This window comes from Entelurus aequoreus, linkage group LG26 (genome assembly GCF_033978785.1).
Source record: "Entelurus aequoreus isolate RoL-2023_Sb linkage group LG26, RoL_Eaeq_v1.1, whole genome shotgun sequence".
NCBI lineage: Eukaryota > Metazoa > Chordata > Actinopteri > Syngnathiformes > Syngnathidae > Entelurus > Entelurus aequoreus.
Window position 1 is genome coordinate 20,044,144 of NC_084756.1, and position 22,161 is coordinate 20,066,304.

Sequence of the window (22,161 nt, forward strand, 5' to 3'; positions counted from 1 at the left end):
CCGTGCAGAATCTACCAAAGCACTGTGGCAGAACTACAGTAAAATAAAAGCAGCACTACAGGTTATTTCCACTGATGACACAGAGAAACGAGACACACGAACTGAAGCTGACAGTCTAGTGCGGAAGCTGGATTCACTTGAGATGGCCTTCATGGCAGGCTTTTGGGACACTGTTCTGTCCAGATTTCAGGCCACAAGTCTGCAACTTCAAAAAGCAGACATGGACCTTGGTACAGCAGTTAGATTGCTGGAATCTCTGCGCACCTTTGTTCTCTCCCAAAGAGATCTATTTGATCATTTTGAGCAGAAAGCCTTAAACATGTTGGGTGGCACCCCATCTTACAGGGCTGAACGGACGAGGAAACGTAAAAAGTTTGCTGATGAATCAGCATCCCCAGATGTTGTGCTTGAGGGAAGGCAACTGTTTCAAATAGAGACATTTATTGCCTCTATTGATCAACTGAGTTCAAGCCTTAATCACCGTCTGGAGGCCTACAAACATCTGAACAATTTGTTCAGTGTCCTTTTCTCTTTGGATACAGAGTCCAATGCTTCAGTCCTTCACAAGGCCAAGATTCTCACTGAATCATACCCATCTGACCTCAATGAAAGTCTTGGACAGGAGCTTATACAGTTCAAATCTTTTATACAGCTCAACAACACTGATGAGGAGAGGACCCCTTCAGGACTGCTCAAAACAATAATACATTTTGGACTACAGCCTACGTTTCCTAATACATACATTGCGCTACAGATTTTTCTCACTCTACCGGTCAGTAACTGTGAGGGAGAACGCTCATTCTCTCTTTTGTCAAGAGTAAAAAATGAGCTGCGCACAAGAATGACTCAGAAAAGATTAAATGCGTTATCTCTAATGGCAATTGAGAGTGAGCTGACAAGAGAGTTGGACTTCAATGATGTGGTGGATGATTTTGCAAAATTGAAAGCACGAAAGAAACCCCTTGCTTAAAGGTGCACTGTGTAAGATTTTTAGGTTATTTCCAGAATTCACCCATTCACTAATGTTAGGCTACCTGTTTTCATGAATACTTACCACCACCATAAAATTCTAAGTATCCATTATGACTTGGAGAATTGCACTTTTGCCATTTCTGGGAAGTGTCACCTGGATTGTGAAGATAGGATTGACTTTAGGCAGAAGCTTGGTGCTTTCTCTGGCAAACTGAACCTCAAGCTTCATTCTCTGCAGCTTTGCATTCTTGTGCAGACTTTCATCCACAAGGAACTTTTCAACTTCCCCACTATCGTGAAGGGGCCATCAAAAGATTTCAGTGTGTCCAGCATGTCTAGTCTCTTACTCTCCTTTCTTTGAGCCATCTCTTGTTTCTCATCTGCCCTACTCTCGAATTTTGCCTTCATGAATTTACTCCAGTTGAGTTCAACCTCCCTTTTTGCTTGTGCTGCTGCCTTGAAACCTCTGAAGCTCCTGGCTCTTCTGTAAAATTATTGACCTATTGACTGCGTTCAGTGTGCCCAACTTCTTCAGTTTGTAGTCCACCTTGCCACATTGTCTCTCCATCCCAATGTTGTGCACAGGGGTGCCATCAATGTTACTAGCCTGTTCACTGACAGGGTCCATTGGGAAGGTCTCCTCATCCATCCTCTGCCTGGCCAGGACAGTCTTCAGATGGGGCAGCATGAGATCTGTCAGCTGCTTCACTTCATCCAAGTATTCGGCAGCCACGTCTGACACTGAGTTCAGGACATGTCCAGTGCCTGTCCAGCCACTATAGCATTCTTGGAAATGGGCTATCTTGACCTGCATGCAGCCCTTGTACCATGAACTGGCCTACACCTTTCTTTGTGGTGCTCTCCGATGCATGTTATCATTTTACCTTTCTCCTTCTCCTCAAGCTTAACCACAAATAGATACAGACTTTGAGCCTCAATTTGCTGCACAGCTGCCGTTATGCCAATGTGTTTTCCTAAGATATTATTTTATTTTTAATGATAGAAGGGAGGAAAAGGGGGCAAAAATCATGTCCGATTTAGTTTTTTGGGTGGGTTGGGGCGTTTATTTCATGATAGCTACCAACTTCCAATACATAATATCTCTCAAATGACCCAATGCACCATCACTGAAGTGGGCGTAATCATTTTCAAAAATGTTTATTTTTAGGCCATTTATCCCCTCCCCCTGTGTCTGTGTGAAACCTGTGCTTGTCAGTGTCTGTGTGGTATACCTAATAGTGTGTGTGCAGTATGTGCACTCTTCTGTACAGTACAGTGTGCATGTCTGTTCACAGTATACAGTATTTCTTGCATAGTGCGTGCGTGTGTGTGCGCCCACACGCGCGGGGGGTTGAGGGGCCAAGACCATGTCAGGCCCAGGGGGCCAAAATTTCTTAATCCGCCCCTGTTTGTGTGGTTTTGATCTGATGTTTGTTTTCCCCGTGATCTCAAACACACCGTCTGTGCCTGAAAGCGGATTGACGGAGAATGAGGAAGTGTTGTTTGTTTGTCCGTAGAAGCACAGAGATGAAATTTGCACAGGAGTACAAATTTGGCCGCCTGTTATCATACGATTCTTAATAAAAGTAAAAAATACAGAGCGTCTGACTTTTGACTCCTTCTGAAGGCTACAATGCATTATATGAATTGTGTGAATGCTCCAAAGCATTCACACATATGGTTTTCTACACCAAATTTAATGTATTTCTTCTTCTACTTCTTTTTCTTAAGAGTTTGGCACGCGATACTTTCCACATTTTTCATCCGATTCAAACTGTTCCAACTTCAAACTGTTCAACCTATTCGGGAATCGCGGGCTTTACATTGACAAGTTCGAAAAATTCCCAGGTTTTCCGGGACATTTTTCCCTTTCAAAATGAATCGGCTATTTTTCAAACTTTCACCATTTCCACATTTTTCAACCTATTCATAACATTCCACCTTCAACACATTCCACCATCCTGGAAATTCAAACTACCATTCTTCCCAGTTAAAAAAAATTCCAGGATTTTCCAGTATTCCTGGTTTTCCAAAGCCCTATTTCCACCCTTTTTTCTGGCGACTACTCCTTCCACATTTTTCAACCCACTTCAACCGTTCCACCGTCAAAACATTCCTCTTAATCCAAACAAAACACAGAGTGGTTTTTTTTAATTGGAAAAATTCCCGGTTTTCCCGAAATTCCAGGAATTCCGTAATACCATTTCTCAATTAAAAATGTTACTACTTCAACATTTCTCAACCGATTTGAAAAATTCCAACACCAACCATTTCCACTCATTCAGAACATTCAAGTCTTTTAACATTTTCCAAAAAATTCCCGCTTTTCCTGAAATTTCCATGAAATTCCAATTTAAATGAATTGGACATTTTTCAAAGTTCCACAACTCCAATATTTTTCATCCGATTCAAACCGTTCTAACTCCAAAAATTTCAGCCTGTTCCAAAATTGTGTGCTCTCCTTCAACAATTTAAAAAAAAATCCTGGATTTCCAAGAATTTCCAGTTTTCAGGGACATTTTCAAAATGAATTGTCCATATTTTAAACTTCCACAATTCGCACATTTTTTTACCTATTCAACACATTCAACTCATCCAACTAACACTTTCTAAAGTTCTAAACCAAATTCCGTTTTTCCTGGAAATTCAAACTCTTCAACATTCGAGCTACTCTTACATTCATACTACATTTTGTCAGCATTTCAGTTCAACTTCAGCATTGGAGCATTCACACGCAATTCCTTCAGGAATTGCCTCATCTAGTTTAATTTGTTTTCACGTCAAAACTCCTCATTTTTAATGTGTGGCCGCCATGATTTTGGCGTTCAGTTAAATTATGGGAAAAACTTGATGTCTATAGTTGTCACAATTAGAAGTTAAACTTTCCAAGGCTGCAAATCACAACTAACGTTAGCATGCTATCTTTTTTAGCTAATTTTACAGGTGTACACCACAGAGCCACACATTTTGGTACTTGATGCATGCTAATGTTATATGCAATTTCTACCAACATTTTATTTTTTGGTGAATTAATCACACTCTTTTTGTAGTGATTTCGGCCAAATTTGTAACATGTGTTGGTCTGCTAGTGGACTAAATGTTTGTTTTCCTAACCTGGTGCAGGTTTTCCACCGCAGACTCCAGCTGCTCGCGTTTGGACAGCTCCTCCTCCCATCTGCAACACAACACAACAAAACACAAAGGTGGGTCACTTACTACCATTATGCGGGCCGGAAGACATGAACTAATGCTACTTTTTGTCTGGTTACCATTCCAATATCGTGTCACACAATGCCTTTGACAGGCTGGGTGGGTCTACACACCTGCTACTGCCTCAGATTTATTTCCAGCAAATGTAACACAGAACTTGTGCGTGTCTACTCAAGGACATTTGAGCTGTTACACACCCAATTCCTTTAATGTTGGCTAAGTGGCTTACATTAAAGCCAGAATTAGATATTAGGTGATGAAGTATATTCCTCGTTATGGACTGTCTCAGAAACTGACCGACAATTGTGGGCAGAGGCCCTGCTGCTTACATACTGCGGCTAAAAATAAAGTTCCAGACCTCATGCTGACTGAAAGCTAAAATTGGCAGCACACATTAACACCTCCTATCACTCATCATCTGTGCAGCTGCGGCGGCCATAACCTGCTACCGACGTATCACATTAGGCTATGGACTGCTGTATCATGTTACACAGTAGGGGATATGAGCCGGTAGGCTAAGTCACACATGGAGACTCGAGAGGTGGAAAAAGGACCAAGAGTGATACAGCAGGTCACATGTCAACATGGCGTCCACAGTGAAACCAATGTGTGTAAAATAGTAGCATGACTCAGCATTAGAGTTTGTCTCTCAAACATTATAATCAAATCATCTCATTGTCTATGAAGCAGTTATGATTGAGCCCTATGAACTCCAGCATCCAGCTAACATTTTATATCACTCATGAAATTTTATCATGACACGGCAATTCAGCCTTTCAGTATTTTGCTTATTACAACTGAAGACCGAAGCGGATGCCGCATTAACTGTCTTGTGCCTTTTGCACAGAACTCAGCAAATGAGGTATTTCTCTTTCCAAAGAAACCAGAGCTTTGCGATTATACAATCTTGATCGATAAACGTGATACATTTCAGGCCAATTATCAGCTGTTAGCATATTAACTTATCAAACATGGCGGAAATGTGCGCATCAACAGGTATTGTTGAGAAAATGTGGTGATATCCTTTACACACTGATGTCTGTTTTTGATGCAGTACCGCCTGAGGGATCGAAGGTCCGTAATAGCATCGCTTAAGTGCAGTGATTTCTCCAGATTCTCTGAACTTTTGGATGATATTACGGACCGTAGATGGTGAAATCCCTAAATTCCTTGCAATAGCTCGTTGAGAAATGTTTGTCTTAAACTGTTGGACAATTTGCTCACGCATTTGTTCACAAAGTGGTGACCCTCGCCCCATCCTTGTTTGTGAATGACTGAGCATTTCATGGAAGCTGCTTTTATACCCAATCATGGCACCCACCTGTTCCCATTTAGCCTGTTCACCTGTGGGATGTTCCAGATAAGTATTTGATGAGCATTCCTCAACTTCCTCAGTCTTTTTTGCCACTTGTGCCAGCTTTTTTGAAACATGTTGCAGGCATCAAATTCCAAATGAGCTAATATTTGCAAAAAATAACAAAGTTTTCCAGTTTGAACTTTAAGTATCTTGTCTTTGCAGTCTATTCAATTGAATATAAGTTGAAAATGATTTGCAAATCATTGTATTCTGTTTTTATTTACCATTTACACAACGTGACAACTTCACGGGTTTGGAGTTTTCTCCAACACAACAGCTTTGTTTAATTATTTGAAAAAGCACTAGCTAAGAGATTATACGTGAAGCATGAAAACGTGGGAGTATTCTGCACAGCCTGTTACTGTGCCAGCACACGTAGCATTAGCAGTGCTAGCGGTATTAGCAGTAGCAGCGATGCTACCACCAGACTAATATTTCACTTGAAACTATCTAATCTGTATTGTTATTAAAGATTATGCACATTTGCAAGTAGCAACGATGTTAACAGCATATGTAGCGTTATAGTTTATAAATGGTAATGTTTACATTTTAAAACGGTGTTTATTTTTGGTCTTGCATCCCTTGCACAAGTTTTCAATTTTTCTTCTTTTACTGTTGAGTAAAAATTTAAAATATTTTCATCGTATTGCATTTGGTTTCTTATGCATGCAGTGTGTTTATAAGAAGTCTAAAGTTTTTTTAAAATTTTTAGTAAAGATGCTTTTAAATTGAGGGGTTAAAAATAATATAAAAAACTGTGATATTAATCGAGGACGGATGATATAAAAAAAATTGTGATCAGCCCTACCTTAAGCTAAAACATTTTACAACCTGGTTCTGGTATTGCGGAATATCCTCACACACAGGCGCCATTGCGCCTCTGTTACTTCTATGATACTGTCTCTCTAAGGGTGGAAAATTGTTAGGTTGACTTTGTTGACTCCACTTCATGTCAGTGGCATTTATACACAACAGCAACACAGTGAGAAGATTATGCCCTTTAAAAGGAAAACTGCACTTAAAAAAAAAAAATCCCTCTGTGAGACAAGAACACATGTTTTTCTCTTTTTTGTGTATTCTAAATTGTAAAATACGGCTAACAATGTAGCTAGCGAGAGTCATCTGTTCCGCCCAAAATTTTGTTGTACTTATGCAATGACAATAAAGATCCATCCATCTATAAAGCCCTCTAAAAACATCCAAAAACTCCACACAATAGTCCATTTACGTCTTGTGACTTGAATATTAACCAAGTTTTAGCGACATTGTAATTATAAGAGCTAAAGCAGAGAAACTACTTTTAGCGGGGCCTTGATCATAGGGAGCAAACTAGCTTATGCTGCTATATTGACATGCTGAGCCGGTGAGCTGCCGCATCGCCTCAGAGTTGGTAAAAGTTAATTCCAGGTTATAAATCATGCCTCTTACTTGTATAGTAGAAGGTTGTGGACACAAACCGAGAAGTTGGTCAACTTTGACATTCAACTTAGACCTCAACACACTGAAGACACGACAAGATGCTCGTTTATTCACACTTTTTTTTTTTTTTTTACCTAAATGAGGATTATGAATGAGGATTATGAATAATTTATCATCTTAAACGAGAGCACATGTCTTGTGCTGAAAGATATGAACATCCCATCAGTCGGCATCTCAGTATTTTACTATGTTCGTAGTTTGTATTTCTTGTTTAAAGTTAAGTTAATATTAAAGTACCCATGATTGTCTCACACACACACACAAGAAGTGTGGCAAAATTATTCTCTGCATTTGACCCATCACCCTTAGCAATACTGCTACCTATTGCCAAGTGCTTCACTTAAGCTGGATCTGTGTATCACACCTTATAAAAAAAACTTGTAGTTCATCCTCCTTATATTCAGGCTCAAAAATATAAGGTTCTGGATCATCATTTGTACCAAAGTAATCATAGTTGGCTCTCATGAAGTCTGCCATGATTAGTAGTGTTGTTGTTGAAGGGAAAAGCGAACGTTGTGAAGTGAAGTTAATAATATTTATATAGCGCTTTTCTCTAGTGACTCAAAGCGCTTTACATAGTGAAAACCCAATATCTAAGTTACCTTGAAACCAGTGTGGGTGGCACTGGGAGCAGGTCGGTAAAGTGTCTTGCCCAAGGACACAACGGCAGTGACTAGGATGGCGGAAGCGGGGATCGAACCTAGAACCCTCAAGTTGCTGGCACGGCCGCTCTACCAACCGAGCTATACCGCCCCGTTGTGATGTGTATGAGAAATGAATATGCCGCTATATGCTTAAAATTAGCCAAATACATAAATATGACATGTTATTATGAATGTGCCTGTTACTACATAACATATATACTTACAGTATGAATATAAAACGTTGTTAGAGGTTTTTGGATGATTTTAGAGCGCTTCATAGGCGGACTAGAGCAAATCCCATTACCTACATTGTTATAGCTGACTCTTGCTGGCATTTATTTACAAGTTAAAATGCTTAAAAAAAAATCGACATATGTTCTTGTCTTACACAGAGATTGGGAATTATAGACAAACAATAAAAAAAAATAGTTTGTAGATTCCTTTAAAATGTTGTGTAAACGATCTCTATAGTTGGCAAAATTGCGGGCTACAGAACATGGACACAGAAATGGGCTTCTGATACTCAAAAGTCGAGTCTCCACACTTGCGTTAGTGATGTTTATGCGCAGAAAACTGCTGACTTTTACATACTGAGTGAAAGGGCTTCTGATACTACAGTACTGTACCTCCAGTATCAGATAACTGCCTGGTCGGGTCTGTGCCCTCCAATCTGAGTCAATGCCATTCACACAGAACATTGTCCAGTAAAACAAATAGGACTTTAGACACTACTTCCAACGGTGGAATATAGACATTTTGACTTTGTGTCCCACATTCTGTGTCAGTGCATTTCATACAATATTTTTGAACATGCTATGTGAAAAGAGCTCTTTACGCTATCATTGAAGTTGAACAATTTTTGGGTTGACTTTGATGCATTCCTAATCCCATGACGGTGGCGTTTATCCTGAACAACGACATGGGCAGAAATGCTGTTTTGTATGTTGTGTACAAGAGGCTTGTTTTGATACTACCTCAAAAGTTGGCAAAATTGCCTGATCAACTTGGTCTGTACATTTTGTGTCGGTGTTGTTTATAAACAGGATAGCAACAAAGGGAAAGGTAACATTTACATGATGTGTGAAAGGGCTTCTGACACTACAAAACCCAAAACCAGTGAAAAAGTTGGCACAGGGGCATTTTTACCACTGTGTTACATGGCCTTTCCTCTTAACAACACTCAGTAAACGTTTGGGAACTGAGGAAACCAATTTTTGAAACTTTTCAGGTGGAATTCCTTCCCATTCTTGTTTGATGTACAGCTTAAGTTGTTCAACAGACCGGGGTCTCCGTTGTGATATTTTAGGCTTCATAATGTGCCACACATTTTCAATGGGAGACAGGTCTGGACTACAGGCAGGCCAGTCTAGTACCCGCACTCTTTTACTATGAAGCCACACTGTTGTAACACATGGCTTGACATTGTCTCGCTGAAATAAGCAGGGGCGTCCATGATAACGTTGCTTAGATGGCAAAATATGTTGCTCCAAAACCTGTATGTACCTTTCAGCATTAATGGTGCCTTCACAGATGTGTAAGTTACCCATGCCTTGGGCACTAATACACCCCCATACCATCACAGATGCTGGCTCTTCAATTTTGCGCCTATAACAATCCGGGTGGTTCTTTTCCTCTTTAGTCCGGAGGACACGACGTCCACAGTTTCCAAAAACAATTTGAAATGTGGACTCGTCAGACCACAGAACACTTTTACACTTTGCATCAGTCCATCTTAGATGAGCTCGGGCCCAGCGAAGCGTTTCTGGGTGTTGTTGATAAATGGCTTTGGCTTTGCATAGTAGAGTTTTAACTTGCACTTACAGATGTAGCGACCAACTGTAGTTACTGACAGTGGTTTTCTGAAGTGTTCCTGTGCCCATGTGGTGATATCCTTTACACACTGATGTCGCTTTTTGATGCAGTACAGCCTGAGGGATCGAAGGTCACGGGCATTGCCGCTTACGTGCAGTGATTTCTCCAGATACTCTGAACCTTTTGATGATATTACGGACCGTAGATGGTGAAATCCCTAAATTCCTTACAATAGCTCGTTGAGAAATGTTGTTCCTAATCAATTTGCTCACGCATTTGTTCACAAAGTGGTGACCCTCGCCCCATCCTTGTTTGTGAATGACTGAGCATTTCATGGAAGCTGCTTTTATACCCAATCATGACACCCACCTGTTCCCAATTAGCCTGTTCACCTGGGGGATGTTCCAAATAAGTGTTTGATGAGCATTCCTCAACTTTCTCAGTCTTTTTTGCCACTTGTGCCAGCTTTTTTGAAACATGTTGCAGGCATCAAATTCTAAATGAGCTAATATTTGAAAAAAAAAATTAAGTTTCTCAGTTCAAACGTTAAATATCTTGTATTTGCAGTCTATTCAATTGAATATAAGTTGAAAATGATTTGCAAATCATTGTATTCTGTTTTTATTTACCATTCACACAACTTGCCAACTTCACTGGTTTGTACTCTAGTGCATCTCTATTGTCAGACAATTTTGTTCCCATCATTATGTGTCGATATAGAGACAGTCTTTGACAGGCTATATTTTAAGAGTGCTTCAGATACCACTTTCAAAGTTGGAAAATGCCGGGTTGAGTTGGTCTCCCACATTCTGTGTCTGATCCGGACAGCAGAGTGGTAAAAATGGAGTCTTTTACGTGGTGTGTGAAAGCTGCTTATAGCTTCAGTGGTGTTCCAGTTAAAAGAGACATGTTAACAATCAGGCAGAGCTGACGTGTGAAGACCACCATTACATTCTGGCACAGGCCCGTGGCTTTTACCACGGAGAGACGACAACAACACGGCAGGAAGTCACTATGGCCTCACAAGAAGCGTCAGTGGATTTTCACTCCCTCAACAAAACTCAGCCTTGTCCCCATCATGAATGTTTGGGGTCTCATTAAACAACTATTTCTTTGGCGTAGTGCGCCATCTCCCACTGACGCCTTGTTACTAAAACCGCAGGCAGTGCTGCTTTAATGATACTCCCCCTCAACTGTATGTCTGTCCCTGGACTAAGGTCAAAGGAGTTCACCAAAACACCACAGGACGACAAACATCAGTGTCAGGGACAGGGACAGGATTTTTTTCTCTCCAGGGGCTAAGGAGGGACTTGACCGATTTGTGGGAGGGCTAATAAAATAATCGACTTTCATGTCTTCAGTTCTAATTTTTTCAATAAAATCAGCATATACGTACAAAAGTAGTTAAAACTGAATTCGACTAAAGAATATTCAACAAAATAGTTAAGCCTAACACAAGCGATGATGGCAAAAGGTGCAAAGGTGACAGATACAAAAACAAACATGACTCATGTGCCTGCTAATAACAGGCATGTGAAATGTCTGCCAAAAATCGCGGAATTCTGCCTTTTTAAACATAAATTTTCGCATCAAAATATCACTACCGCTTTTTTAAATTAAATATATATTTTAAAAAAAATAGGATCTAAACAAAATTTGTGAAACGCTCGCCTTAACTGCAGGTAGCGCTAGGCGATATGGATGAAAAAGTATATCTCTGTATATTTTTACTTAAACTCAATATTCGGGACGGCGTGGCGAAGTTGGGAGAGTGGCCGTGCCAGCAATCTGAGGGTTACTGGTTCAATCCCCACCTTCTACCATCCTAGTCACGTCCGTTGTGTCCTTGAGCAAGACACTTCGCCCTTGCTCCTGATGGGTCCTGGTTAGTGCCTTGCATGGCAGCTCCCGCCATCAGTGTGTGAATATGTGTGTGAATGGGTGAATGTGGAAATAGTGTCAAAGCGCTTTGAGTTCCTTAAAAAAGGTAGAAAAGCGCTATACAAGTACAACCCATTTACCATTTACCATTTATTCGATATATATCTCGATTTATTTTCAGGTGAAAGTATAAATATAAAGATATTCATTTTTAAGCGAGATTCACTGAAATGGAAGTAAATGACAACTGTACTGTAAACAGTCAGTGGCACTTTTATTAACCCAGTTAGTCAAGATGGGTATTAACAGCACAGAAAATAAACTGTCTTAAGTAGCACATAATTACATAACATAAATAAAACAGAAAAATATTATTTCTATGTAAAATAAATAACATAGCTGTGCAAATAATACAAAATATATCAAATAAATCAGATTTTTTTAAAAAATTGCAGGCAGGCACTTTTTAATTCCCAGTCGACGATGTAATGGACTGTCACACACGTACGGTTCTGGTCAGCGCCAAGTAAGTGACTTGACTTAATTGTGTGGCTATGATCTTCCTCACTTCGGCATACATTTTTGGCAGCATTTCTCGTGCGAAATATGCCCGGCTTGGCAACTAGAGCCGTTTTATCCCGACGCATACATCTGTCCAAATGTGGCCAAGTAGACGCATTGTGGGTTTCCTGGACGTGGTCTACATCGCTAACAGAAAAATCTATAGAAAAGAATCCCTCTGCCATCTTCCACTAGTTTTTTTAATATATGAATCGCCCGCTTGAATATTTCCTCTTCTCTTCTACGACTCTCTCGTCGTCATTTGGGATGTCTGTTGTGATTTCCCTTACTGGTTTCACATTACATTTTACATGATAATAATGTTAGTAAATTCTCTACTAAAAAAACTATAAATTATGTACAATGCCTCGGAAAAAGATCCAGCCATAAGATGAAAATAAATGTTATGGTAAAATATAGTGTAGAAATGCACCCAATTGCAAGAAATGTTGACTTGATTTTTAAAATGTTCTTTCGGGAATTGCATGGCAGCACTTTGTGTTGATAGAAATGTTCCTCTTTTTTTCTTAAATTTTCCTCTTTTTTTCTCAAAGGGTGCTCACATGCCTGTAAAAACCAGACAATACATCAGAAAATGCATACGCATAATTAATAATAATAAATGGACAACTATGCATTGGCAATATTGTTTTGAACATAGTAACTAAATAGGAAATTATTAATAGTGAAATTAAAATGACCGTATTTTACTGACAGATATAAGTAAGAACTTTATACTACTTTGTATTAGAAATGGCAACAGCGGAGGATGAATGTCCCATAATAAAAAGATAGAGAAAAAGAAGAAGCTTATCGACTACGGGGTCGTCACGGACTACAAAGGCGGACGCGCGCAAATTTTTAGGACTTATGCAGATCCCAAATACAGATCAGCAGGTACCACAAGGTAAGAAAAGTTGCTTTTGCATAATATTGCGAAACAAAACGCCAGATAATGTCTTACCTTATACATACACCATAATAATACTCGTATGTTTAATGCGCCGACAATCCATCAAGCGGTGCGGCTTCATTGCTTACCAAAGTCGTACTTAAACATTTTAATAGATTTTTGAGCGCCGTGTGTAATGTTCTATATTTTCAATGTAACATTAAATGTTGGTGTTGTTTACTTGAGTCATATTGCCATCATATTGCAGTCTACACGTATCTCTTATGTTTGACTGCCATCTACTGGTCACACTTATCATTACACCATGTACCAAATAAAATTGCTTTGAGGTCAGTAAGCAAAACCACAATTTTGAGAGAAAAAAAAAGGATTTTAAGTGCGCCTTATAGTCCGGAAAGTACGGTAGGCCTATGGGCTACAAGGTGCACCCGCATTGCCGCGACGAGTAGTGCAAACAGCTCAATTTACAAATGATCGCTCTGGAAGGGCGGGGATTGGTGATAGGTTTGGAAAAAAATAGGCTCTGCCCCAGTGCCCATAGGGGCGGGACAAAAAAGTTCAAAATTGCGCTGTGATTGGGCGGCCAAAAGATGAAGCTGGGCTCTTGATAGCCGTTTGGAAAGATGGACCCGGTTACGTGATTGGCCACAGAAAGATGGACTCAGCCCAGTGATAGGCTTAGCAAAGATGGACTCTCTGAGACGATTGGATGCCACAAAGCTGTCCCGTTTCGTAGGCAGACTTATTACCCATTTCCACCACGTATGGTTAATCAGCTGACATCACCAGTGAAACGTCAAAAATGGGACAAATTCCAAACGGTTCCTTTGGAGGAAGTATGAAGGAAGGCAATATTATTTTATAAATATCTGCAACTCCGTGGTTTGAGTTCAAATTTTTGGGACTTCTGCAGATCCCAAATACACAACAGCAGGTACCAACAGGTAAGAAAAGTTGGTTTTGCATAATAAGGCCATAAAATGATGCGGGTGCTCAACTAGGGCTAAACTGCCAGTAGCGCCAGTCCTCGATCAAGGGTGTGTTGCAACATTTTTTTCTTTTAATGCCAAAGAAAGGTGATTAAAGCTAGCAAGAGACTGACGTAAGGGAAGCCAACCTGTGCCAATAACACTTTTTAATAAGCAAACTATGAATCACAGACAAGCAACAACTTCATCCACATTTTTGGTTGAATAATGAAAGTGACTTGCATCAACTTGAAGCCTCCTCACATCATCGGTGTTTCTATGTGTGGAAATGAACATCATCTATCTGGAGTCTCCTTACAAGGACAAAGAACGGGAGGCTGCTTGGAGCCATCGCAGGTCATATTCTGCCTTGCAGTAAATCAACAACTGTGTGCTATTCTTCTTTATCCTGCCCAGCTACTAAAGAAATAAAAGCCACACATCAATTGCAATGCTTTCTATTTCGTTAGCATAACATAAAATCTTAACGACCAAATGAAGCGACTTGCTCGTCGCAAAACTGGCTCTTGAGTTTTATACAGTAGTACCTCAACTTACGATCTTAACTGGTTCTCTGACTGCGCTCCTAACTCAAAACCTATGTATCTATATGCACTGATTCATATATGAACCTTTTCAATCCGGTTTCAGGGCAAATCACTCTCGGAGACAGCCCTCGCAAAAATGACTAATGATCTATTGCTAACGATGGATTCTGATGCTTCATCTATGTTGCTGCTTCTTGATCTTAGCGCCGCTTTCGATACTGTTGATCATAATATTTTATTAGAGCGTATCAAAACGCGTATTGGGATGACAGACTTAGCCTTGTCTTGGTTTAACGCTTATCTTACTGACAGGATGCAGTGTGTCTCCCATAACAATGTGACCTCGGACTATGTTAAGGTAACGTGCGGAGTTCCCCAGGGTTCGGTTCTTGGCCCTGCACTCTTTAGTATTTACATGCTGCCGCTAGGTGACATCATACGCAAATACGGTGTTAGCTTTCACTGTTATGCTGATGACACCCAACTCTACATGCCCCTAAAGCTGACCAACACGCCGGATTGTAGTCAGCTGGAGGCGTGTCTTAATGAAATTAAACAATGGATGTCCGCTAACTTTTTGCAACTCAACGCTAAGAAAACGGAAATGCTGATTATCGGTCCTGCTCAACACCGACATCTATTTAAAAATACCACCTTAACATTTGACAACCAAACAATTACACAAGGCGACTCGGTAAAGAATCTGGGTATTATCTTTGACCCAACTCTCTCGTTTGAGTCACACATTAAGAGTGTTACTAAAACGGCCTTCTTTCATCTCCGTAATATCGCTAAAATTCGTTCCATTTTGTCCACAAGCGATGCTGAGATCATTATTCATGCGTTCGTTACGTCTCGTCTCGATTACTGTAACGTTTTATTTTCGGGCCTCCCTATGTCTAGCATTAAAAGATTACAGTTGGTACAAAATGCGGCTGCTAGACTTTTGACAAAAACAAGAAAGTTTGATCATATTACGCCTATACTGGCTCACTTGCACTGGCTTCCTGTGCACCTAAGATGCGACTTTAAGGTTTTACTACTTACGTATAAAATACTACATGGTCAAGCTCCTGCCTATCTTGCCGATTGTATTTTACCATATGCCCCGGCAAGAAATATGCGTTCAAAGAACTCCGGCTTATTAGTGATTCCCAGAGCCCAAAAAAAGTCTGCGGGCTATAGAGCGTTTTCTGTTCGGGCTCCAATACTATGGAATGCCCTCCCGGTAAAAGTTAGAGATGCTACCTCAGTAGAAGCATTTAAGTCTCATCTTAAAACTCATTTGTATACTCTAGCCTTTAAATAGACTCCCTTTTTAGACCAGTTGATCTGCCGTTTCTTTTCTTTTCTACTCTGCTCCCAACCCGGGGTGGACCGCTAGCCTGTTCATCGGATGGGGACATCTCTACGCTGCTGACCCGTCTCCGCTCGGGATGGTTCCTGCTGGCCCCACCATGGACTGGACTTTCACTGATGTGTTGGACTTTCACAATATTATGTCAGACCCACTCGACATCCATTGCTTTCGGTCTCTCCTAGAGGGGGGGGGTTACCCACATATGCGGTCCTCTCCAAGGTTTCTCATAGTCATTCACATTGACGTCCCACTGGGGTGAGTTTTCCTTGCCCGTATGTGGGCTCTGTACCGAGGATGTCGGTGTGGCTTGTACAGCCCTTTGAGACACTTGTGATTTAGGGCTATATAAATAAACATTGATTGATTGATTGATATACAGTTCACTATATTGCCAAAAGGATTTGGCCACCCATCCAAATGATCAGAATCAGGTGTCACTTGGCCCGGCCACAGGTGTATAAAATCAAGCACTTAGGCATGGAGACTGTTTCTACAAACATTTGTGGAAGAATGGGCCGCTCTCAGGAGCTCAGTGATTTCCAGCGTGGAACTGTCATAGGATGCCACCTGTTCAACAAATCCAGTCGTGAAATGTCCTCGCTCCTAAATATTCCAAAGTCAACTGTCGGCTTTATTATAAGAAAATGGAAGAGTTTGGGAACAACAGCAACTCAGCCACCAAGTGGTAGGCCACAAACTGACAGAGAGGGGTCAGCGGATGCGCATAGTGCAAAGAGGTCGCCGACTTTCTGCACAGTCAGTTGCTACAGAGCTCCAAACTCCATGTGACCTTCCAATTAGCCCACGTACAGTACGCAGAGAGCTTCGTGGAATGGGTTTCCACGGCCGAGCAGCTGCATCTAAGTCATACATCACCAAGTCCAATGCAAAGCGTGGGATGCAGTGGTGTAAAGCACGTCGCCACTGGACTCTAGAGCAGTGGAGACGCATTCTCTGGAGTGATGAATCACGCTTTTCCATCTGGCAATCTGATGGACCAGTCTGGGTTTGGAGGTTGCCAGGAGAACGGTGCATTTCGGACTGCATTGTGCCGAGTGTGAAATTTGGTGGATGAGGAATTATGATGTGGGGTTGTGTTTCAGGAGTTGGGCTTGGCCCCTTAGTTCCAGTTATATGAATTTTGAATGCTCCAGAATACCAAAACATTTTGGACAATTCCATGCTCCCAACCTTGTGGGAACAGTTTAGAACGGGCCCCTTCCTCTTCCAACATGACTGTGCACCAGTGCACAAAGCAAGGTCAATAAAGACATAGATGACAGAGTCTGGTGTGGATGAACTTGACTGGCCTGCACAGAGTCCTGACCTGAACCCGATAGAACACCTTTGGGATGAATTAGAACGGAGACTGAGAGCCAGGCCTTCAGTGTGTGACCTCACCAATGCACTTTTGGAAGAATGGTGGAAAAATCCTATAAACACACTCCGCAACCTTGTGGACAGCCTTCCCAGAAGAGTTGAAGCTGTAATAGCTGCAAAAGGTGGACCGACATCATATTGAACCCTATGGGTTAGGAATGCTTCAAGTTCATATGTGAGTCAAGGTAGGCGGCCAAATACTTTTGGCATTATAGTCTATATTTGGGAAACAAAACAACCACTAGGTCGACGTATGGCACAGCATCGACGGGCAAACTCTTTCGGTCAAAACTCAGCTGTATACAGTACCTGCACCTCAAGAAGAAACAGCAATCATTTCAGGACAAAAATGTACAGACTCTGGACAGGGAGGACGGAATGTTCGATAGAGGAGTGAGGGAAGTCATCTTGGAAAAACCATACCCAAAACAGAGGAGGGGGTCTGCGAAACCATCTATCTCCCACATACAACACTGTACTTTCTACCATTCCTAAAAGACTCTGCAATTTAGCTTCCCACAAATAACAGGAGTTACAAACGTTTCCTTCACAGATGCTCCTTTTGTGCCAACGGAATGGAATGCTAACGTGGGTAATTCCGACTGATTTTGGGCTGAGTAGTCGTTCCACTGCGATTGTTTTGCCACACAATAAATCAATGCTATAGCGAGGGGAAAAGTCCACTTCCAGGACTGTTGTTGGCATTGACAGAAGAGTTGCCCTTTTGCATCGGAGCAGTTTTTTTTTCCCCACTACCATCCTTGCCCAGGCACACCCTCCTTGTGTTGGAATATAAATAGTTGTGGTTTTGGAACCAGCTGCTAGACTAGATCTGACCAATCTAAGTCTGTGAGCATGAACTGATGAAGCTTACTTAGATGAGAGGCGAAACGTCTTCTAAGGCAAACTGAGCAGTCCAGTTTTGAGCGACTGAATGCCCTAAGAAGACAATGACCTAGATGAATGAGAACATCCTCAGACATGTGTATTTCAAAACGTCTCCCGGCGAAAATATTTGAAATCTATTTAAAACTGCACCTAAAACAGCACAATTTTACCAAGGCACTGTCTTTTAATATGAACTATTGTATAAAAACAATACAGTATAATGTATTGCAAACAACTACAGTAGTTTTATGAAGTCATGTAATTAGGGATGTCCGATAATGTCTTTTTGCCGATATCCAATATTCCGATATTGTCCAACTCTTTAATTACCGATACCAATATCAACCGATACCGATATATATACAGTCGTGGAATTAACACATTATTATGCCTAATTTGGACAACAAGGTATGGTGAAGATAAGGTCCTTTTTTAAAAAATTTATAAAATAAGATAAATAAATCAAAAACATTTTCTTGAATAAAAAAGAAAGTAAAACAATATAAAAACAGTTACATAGAAACTAGTAATTAATGAAAATGAGTACAATTAACTGTTAAAGGTTAGTACTATTAGTGGACCTGCAGCACGCACAATCATTTGTGCTTACGGACTGTATCCCTTACAGACTGTATTGATATATATTGATATATAATGTAGGAACCAGAATATTAATAACAGAAAGAAACAACCCTTTTTGTGTGAATGAGTGTAAATGGGGGAGGGAGGTTTTTTGGGTTGGTGCAGTAATTGTAAGTGTAGCTTGTGTTTTTTATGTTGATTTAATAAAAAAATAAAAAATGTATAAAAACGATACCGATAATTTAAAAAACGATACCGATATTATCGGACATCTCTACATGTAATGATAATGTGCAGCATTTACCTAGAAGAGCAGACTTCTACCGTATCTCCTTCAGGCGGCGTCTCTGTCAAACACACCATCAGCAACTTCTCCATATTCTAATAAACAAATGTATGCCGTTTAGATATTATTTTAACCACCTTGATTGGCGACTCATTCAGTATGGTGCAGACTAGCAATGATATGCTTAAATTGCCTCGCCAAGTTGGCGACACGCTTGGTCATGTTTTTGATTATTTCTTTCTTTATATCAATGAATAGCATCCACTTCCTCTCAGCCCTGTCCTTCACACTCAAGCTTTCTTCCTGATCATATTTGAAAAAACTAAGTTATGTCGATATTTTAGCTGTGCTAATGCTTAACATGAAGTGACACTGTATCTTTAAAAACATTATTTAAATTTTAGTTAAACTTTAATTGGATATAATTTTAAAAATAATTTTGATTAACAAAATGTAAAATATATATATTTTTTTATTACACAATTATAATGTTCTTGTGTTTTTACAAGTGAATTTCCCTTCGTTCACATTAGGGTTGTACGGTATATCGGTATTAGTATAGTACTGTGATACTAATTAATCATATTCGGTACTATACCACCTCTAAAAAGTACCGGTAGCGCACAAATCAACAATTCTCGCCTCTATGGCGACAAATAAAGTACGTTTCTTACAAGTATCATCTCTGAAGGACGAGGAATAGCTAAACATGCTTCACTACACACCGTAGCTCACTGGCGTTCCTGAATGTAGACAAATGCCATTGGTGGATCTACACCTAACAGCCAATGTAATGATACCAAGTACAGGAGCGTATCTAGTCGGTAATCAATACTTTTTAGCATAACAAAATCTTATTTCGTTTTTTTAAGATTTATATTATGTTTATAATCTCAGGAAATATGTCCCTGGACACATGAGGACTTTGAATATGACCAATGTATGATCCTGTAACTACTTGGTATCGGATTGATACCCAAATTTGTGGTATCATCCAAAACTAATGTAAAGCATGCAAACAACAGAAGAATAAGTGATTATTACATTTGAACAGAAGTGAAGATTCAACATGTTAAAAGAGAAAGTAAGCAGATATTAACAGTAAATGAACAATTCATTTTCTACCACTTGTCCTTAATAATGTTGACAAAATAATAGAATGGAAAATGACACAATACGTTACTGCAGCTAAATTAGGAGCCTTTGTTTGCCTATTTACTTCTAAAAGATAAGTTGCCTTATATGTTCAGTATTTTCTTTAAGGACAAACAAGAAAACATATGAAAAAGAAACATATTTTTAATGTACCGTAGGTGTTAAAATAAAGCCAATAATGCAATTTTTTGTGGTCCCCTTTACATAAAAAAGTATCTAAAAGTACCGAAATACATTTTGGTACCGGTACCAAAATATTGGTATCAGGACAACACTAGTTCATATACTGTACTGTAGATTTTTTTATGTTCTGACATTAAAAAAAAAAAAAAGGATAATTAAATAATTATCTGTTAAAAGTATACAGCAATATTATTTTACTGAGTGACTAAGGGATTTAAAGCTGCACGATTAACCACACTGACCAGCATTAAACATGAATGTCAGACTGCACTGGATTTTCCAGGGATTTAAAAAAAAAAAGTGTGTTTCACAAGAAAAAGACACGTTTGATTTGGCCAACATTCCATCTGCTAAAACTCCTCCTGCCATGTGTGTATGCGTGGTATGTCTGGGAGTAACGTTTGCACTGAATCGTTTTCCCACCCGAGGATACACATTTTCTTCACACAGAGTAGAAAACCACACGGGATGTTTTTAGCAGCGCCACTTTTTACTGACACTGCTGTAATAGCAATCATGAGTTTAATACCCGGGGGATGTTTACATTTTGGAGAGCAGTTCACATGGTGATATCTTTAGTGGTCAAATAATGAATAGTTATCTAACATCCTGATGTTATCCAGCTATTGTGAGCACATAGGTGTGGTTGGGAATCGCTCTTTTGGACGGAGAACTCCCAGTTTAAACGGCAAAAACACGCAACGAATGACTGCAAACTCATTAGAAAAGTTCATCATGTATGTGAGCAACACAACCGTTATTTACCGACAGTACATATAATAATACATAATCCAACAATATTTAAGATCTCACTGAAGGGAGTATCGCTATTCGCGTCCTGAGAGACTTTGGTTATTGTTGGAATGTTTTTGTCAGACAATGTGTCAAAACACTCCCTCACACATGAGAATTGTAATAATAAAAAACCTGATTTTCTCTTTTAGTTCTACTTGATTTTTGTCGGTTTACCTTAAAGGGCATTTTCCAAGAATAGTGATTATTATACACAAACACACATTACGTCAAATCCTCTACCGCTTGTCCCTCTCTGGATCGCGGAGGTGGCTGAAGCCTATCCCAGCTGCATTCGGGCGGAAGGCAGGGTACACCCTGGACAAGCCGCCACCTCATTGCAGGGCCAACAAAGATAGACATATCATATTATTAAGATTACTATTATAATATTATATACATATACATATATACACCTGTAAACATACATATATATACGTATATACATACATACATATATACATATATACACATACATACATACATACATACATACATACATATATATATATATATATATATATATATATATATATATATATATATATATATATATATATATATACACACATATACACTTATGTATATACACACATATATATGTATGTATATATACATCTATGTATGTATATATATACATATATGTATGTATATACAGTATATATATCTATATGTATATATGTATGTATACACACATATATGTATATACAGTACGTATATACCCATATATATGTATGTATACATACATCTATGTATGTGTATATGTATGTATGTATATACACATATATGTATATACATTATATACACATATATATGTATGTATATGTACATATATGTATGTATATGTATTTATATACACATATATGTATATACATATGTACACATACATATGTATGTATATATACACATACATACACATATATATATACAGGTATATACACATACACATATAAATATATACATAATTAATGTGATTATTTTTTGTCATTAATCCAATGTGTTAACTTTGACAATCTTAGTATGTTCATAACTGTCTGAGTATTTTTAGGAGTGATTACAACAGTTTCTCAGCTAAGAATTTTATAAACAACAATTTTAGTACAAACAAATAAATGTAGGTGCAATTATAATGTAGTAAAACATTTTTTTTTATTGGTCGTTTTTATATACTTAAATTAAAAGTGCACAAG

At 39.3% G+C, this 22,161-nt stretch overlaps 1 protein-coding gene across 2 annotated transcripts in view; it reads right to left on the reverse strand.

Annotated features, from left to right (window-relative positions):
• Positions 1 to 22,161, reverse strand: part of iffo2b (intermediate filament family orphan 2b) — an 84,827-nt gene that overhangs the window by 30,420 nt on the left and 32,246 nt on the right. For both annotated transcript variants that reach the window (XM_062038222.1, XM_062038223.1), the window contains exon 2: positions 4,087 to 4,147. In XM_062038222.1, the coding sequence (XP_061894206.1) occupies positions 4,087 to 4,147 (61 nt within the window). The remainder of the gene's footprint in view (positions 1 to 4,086; positions 4,148 to 22,161) is intronic.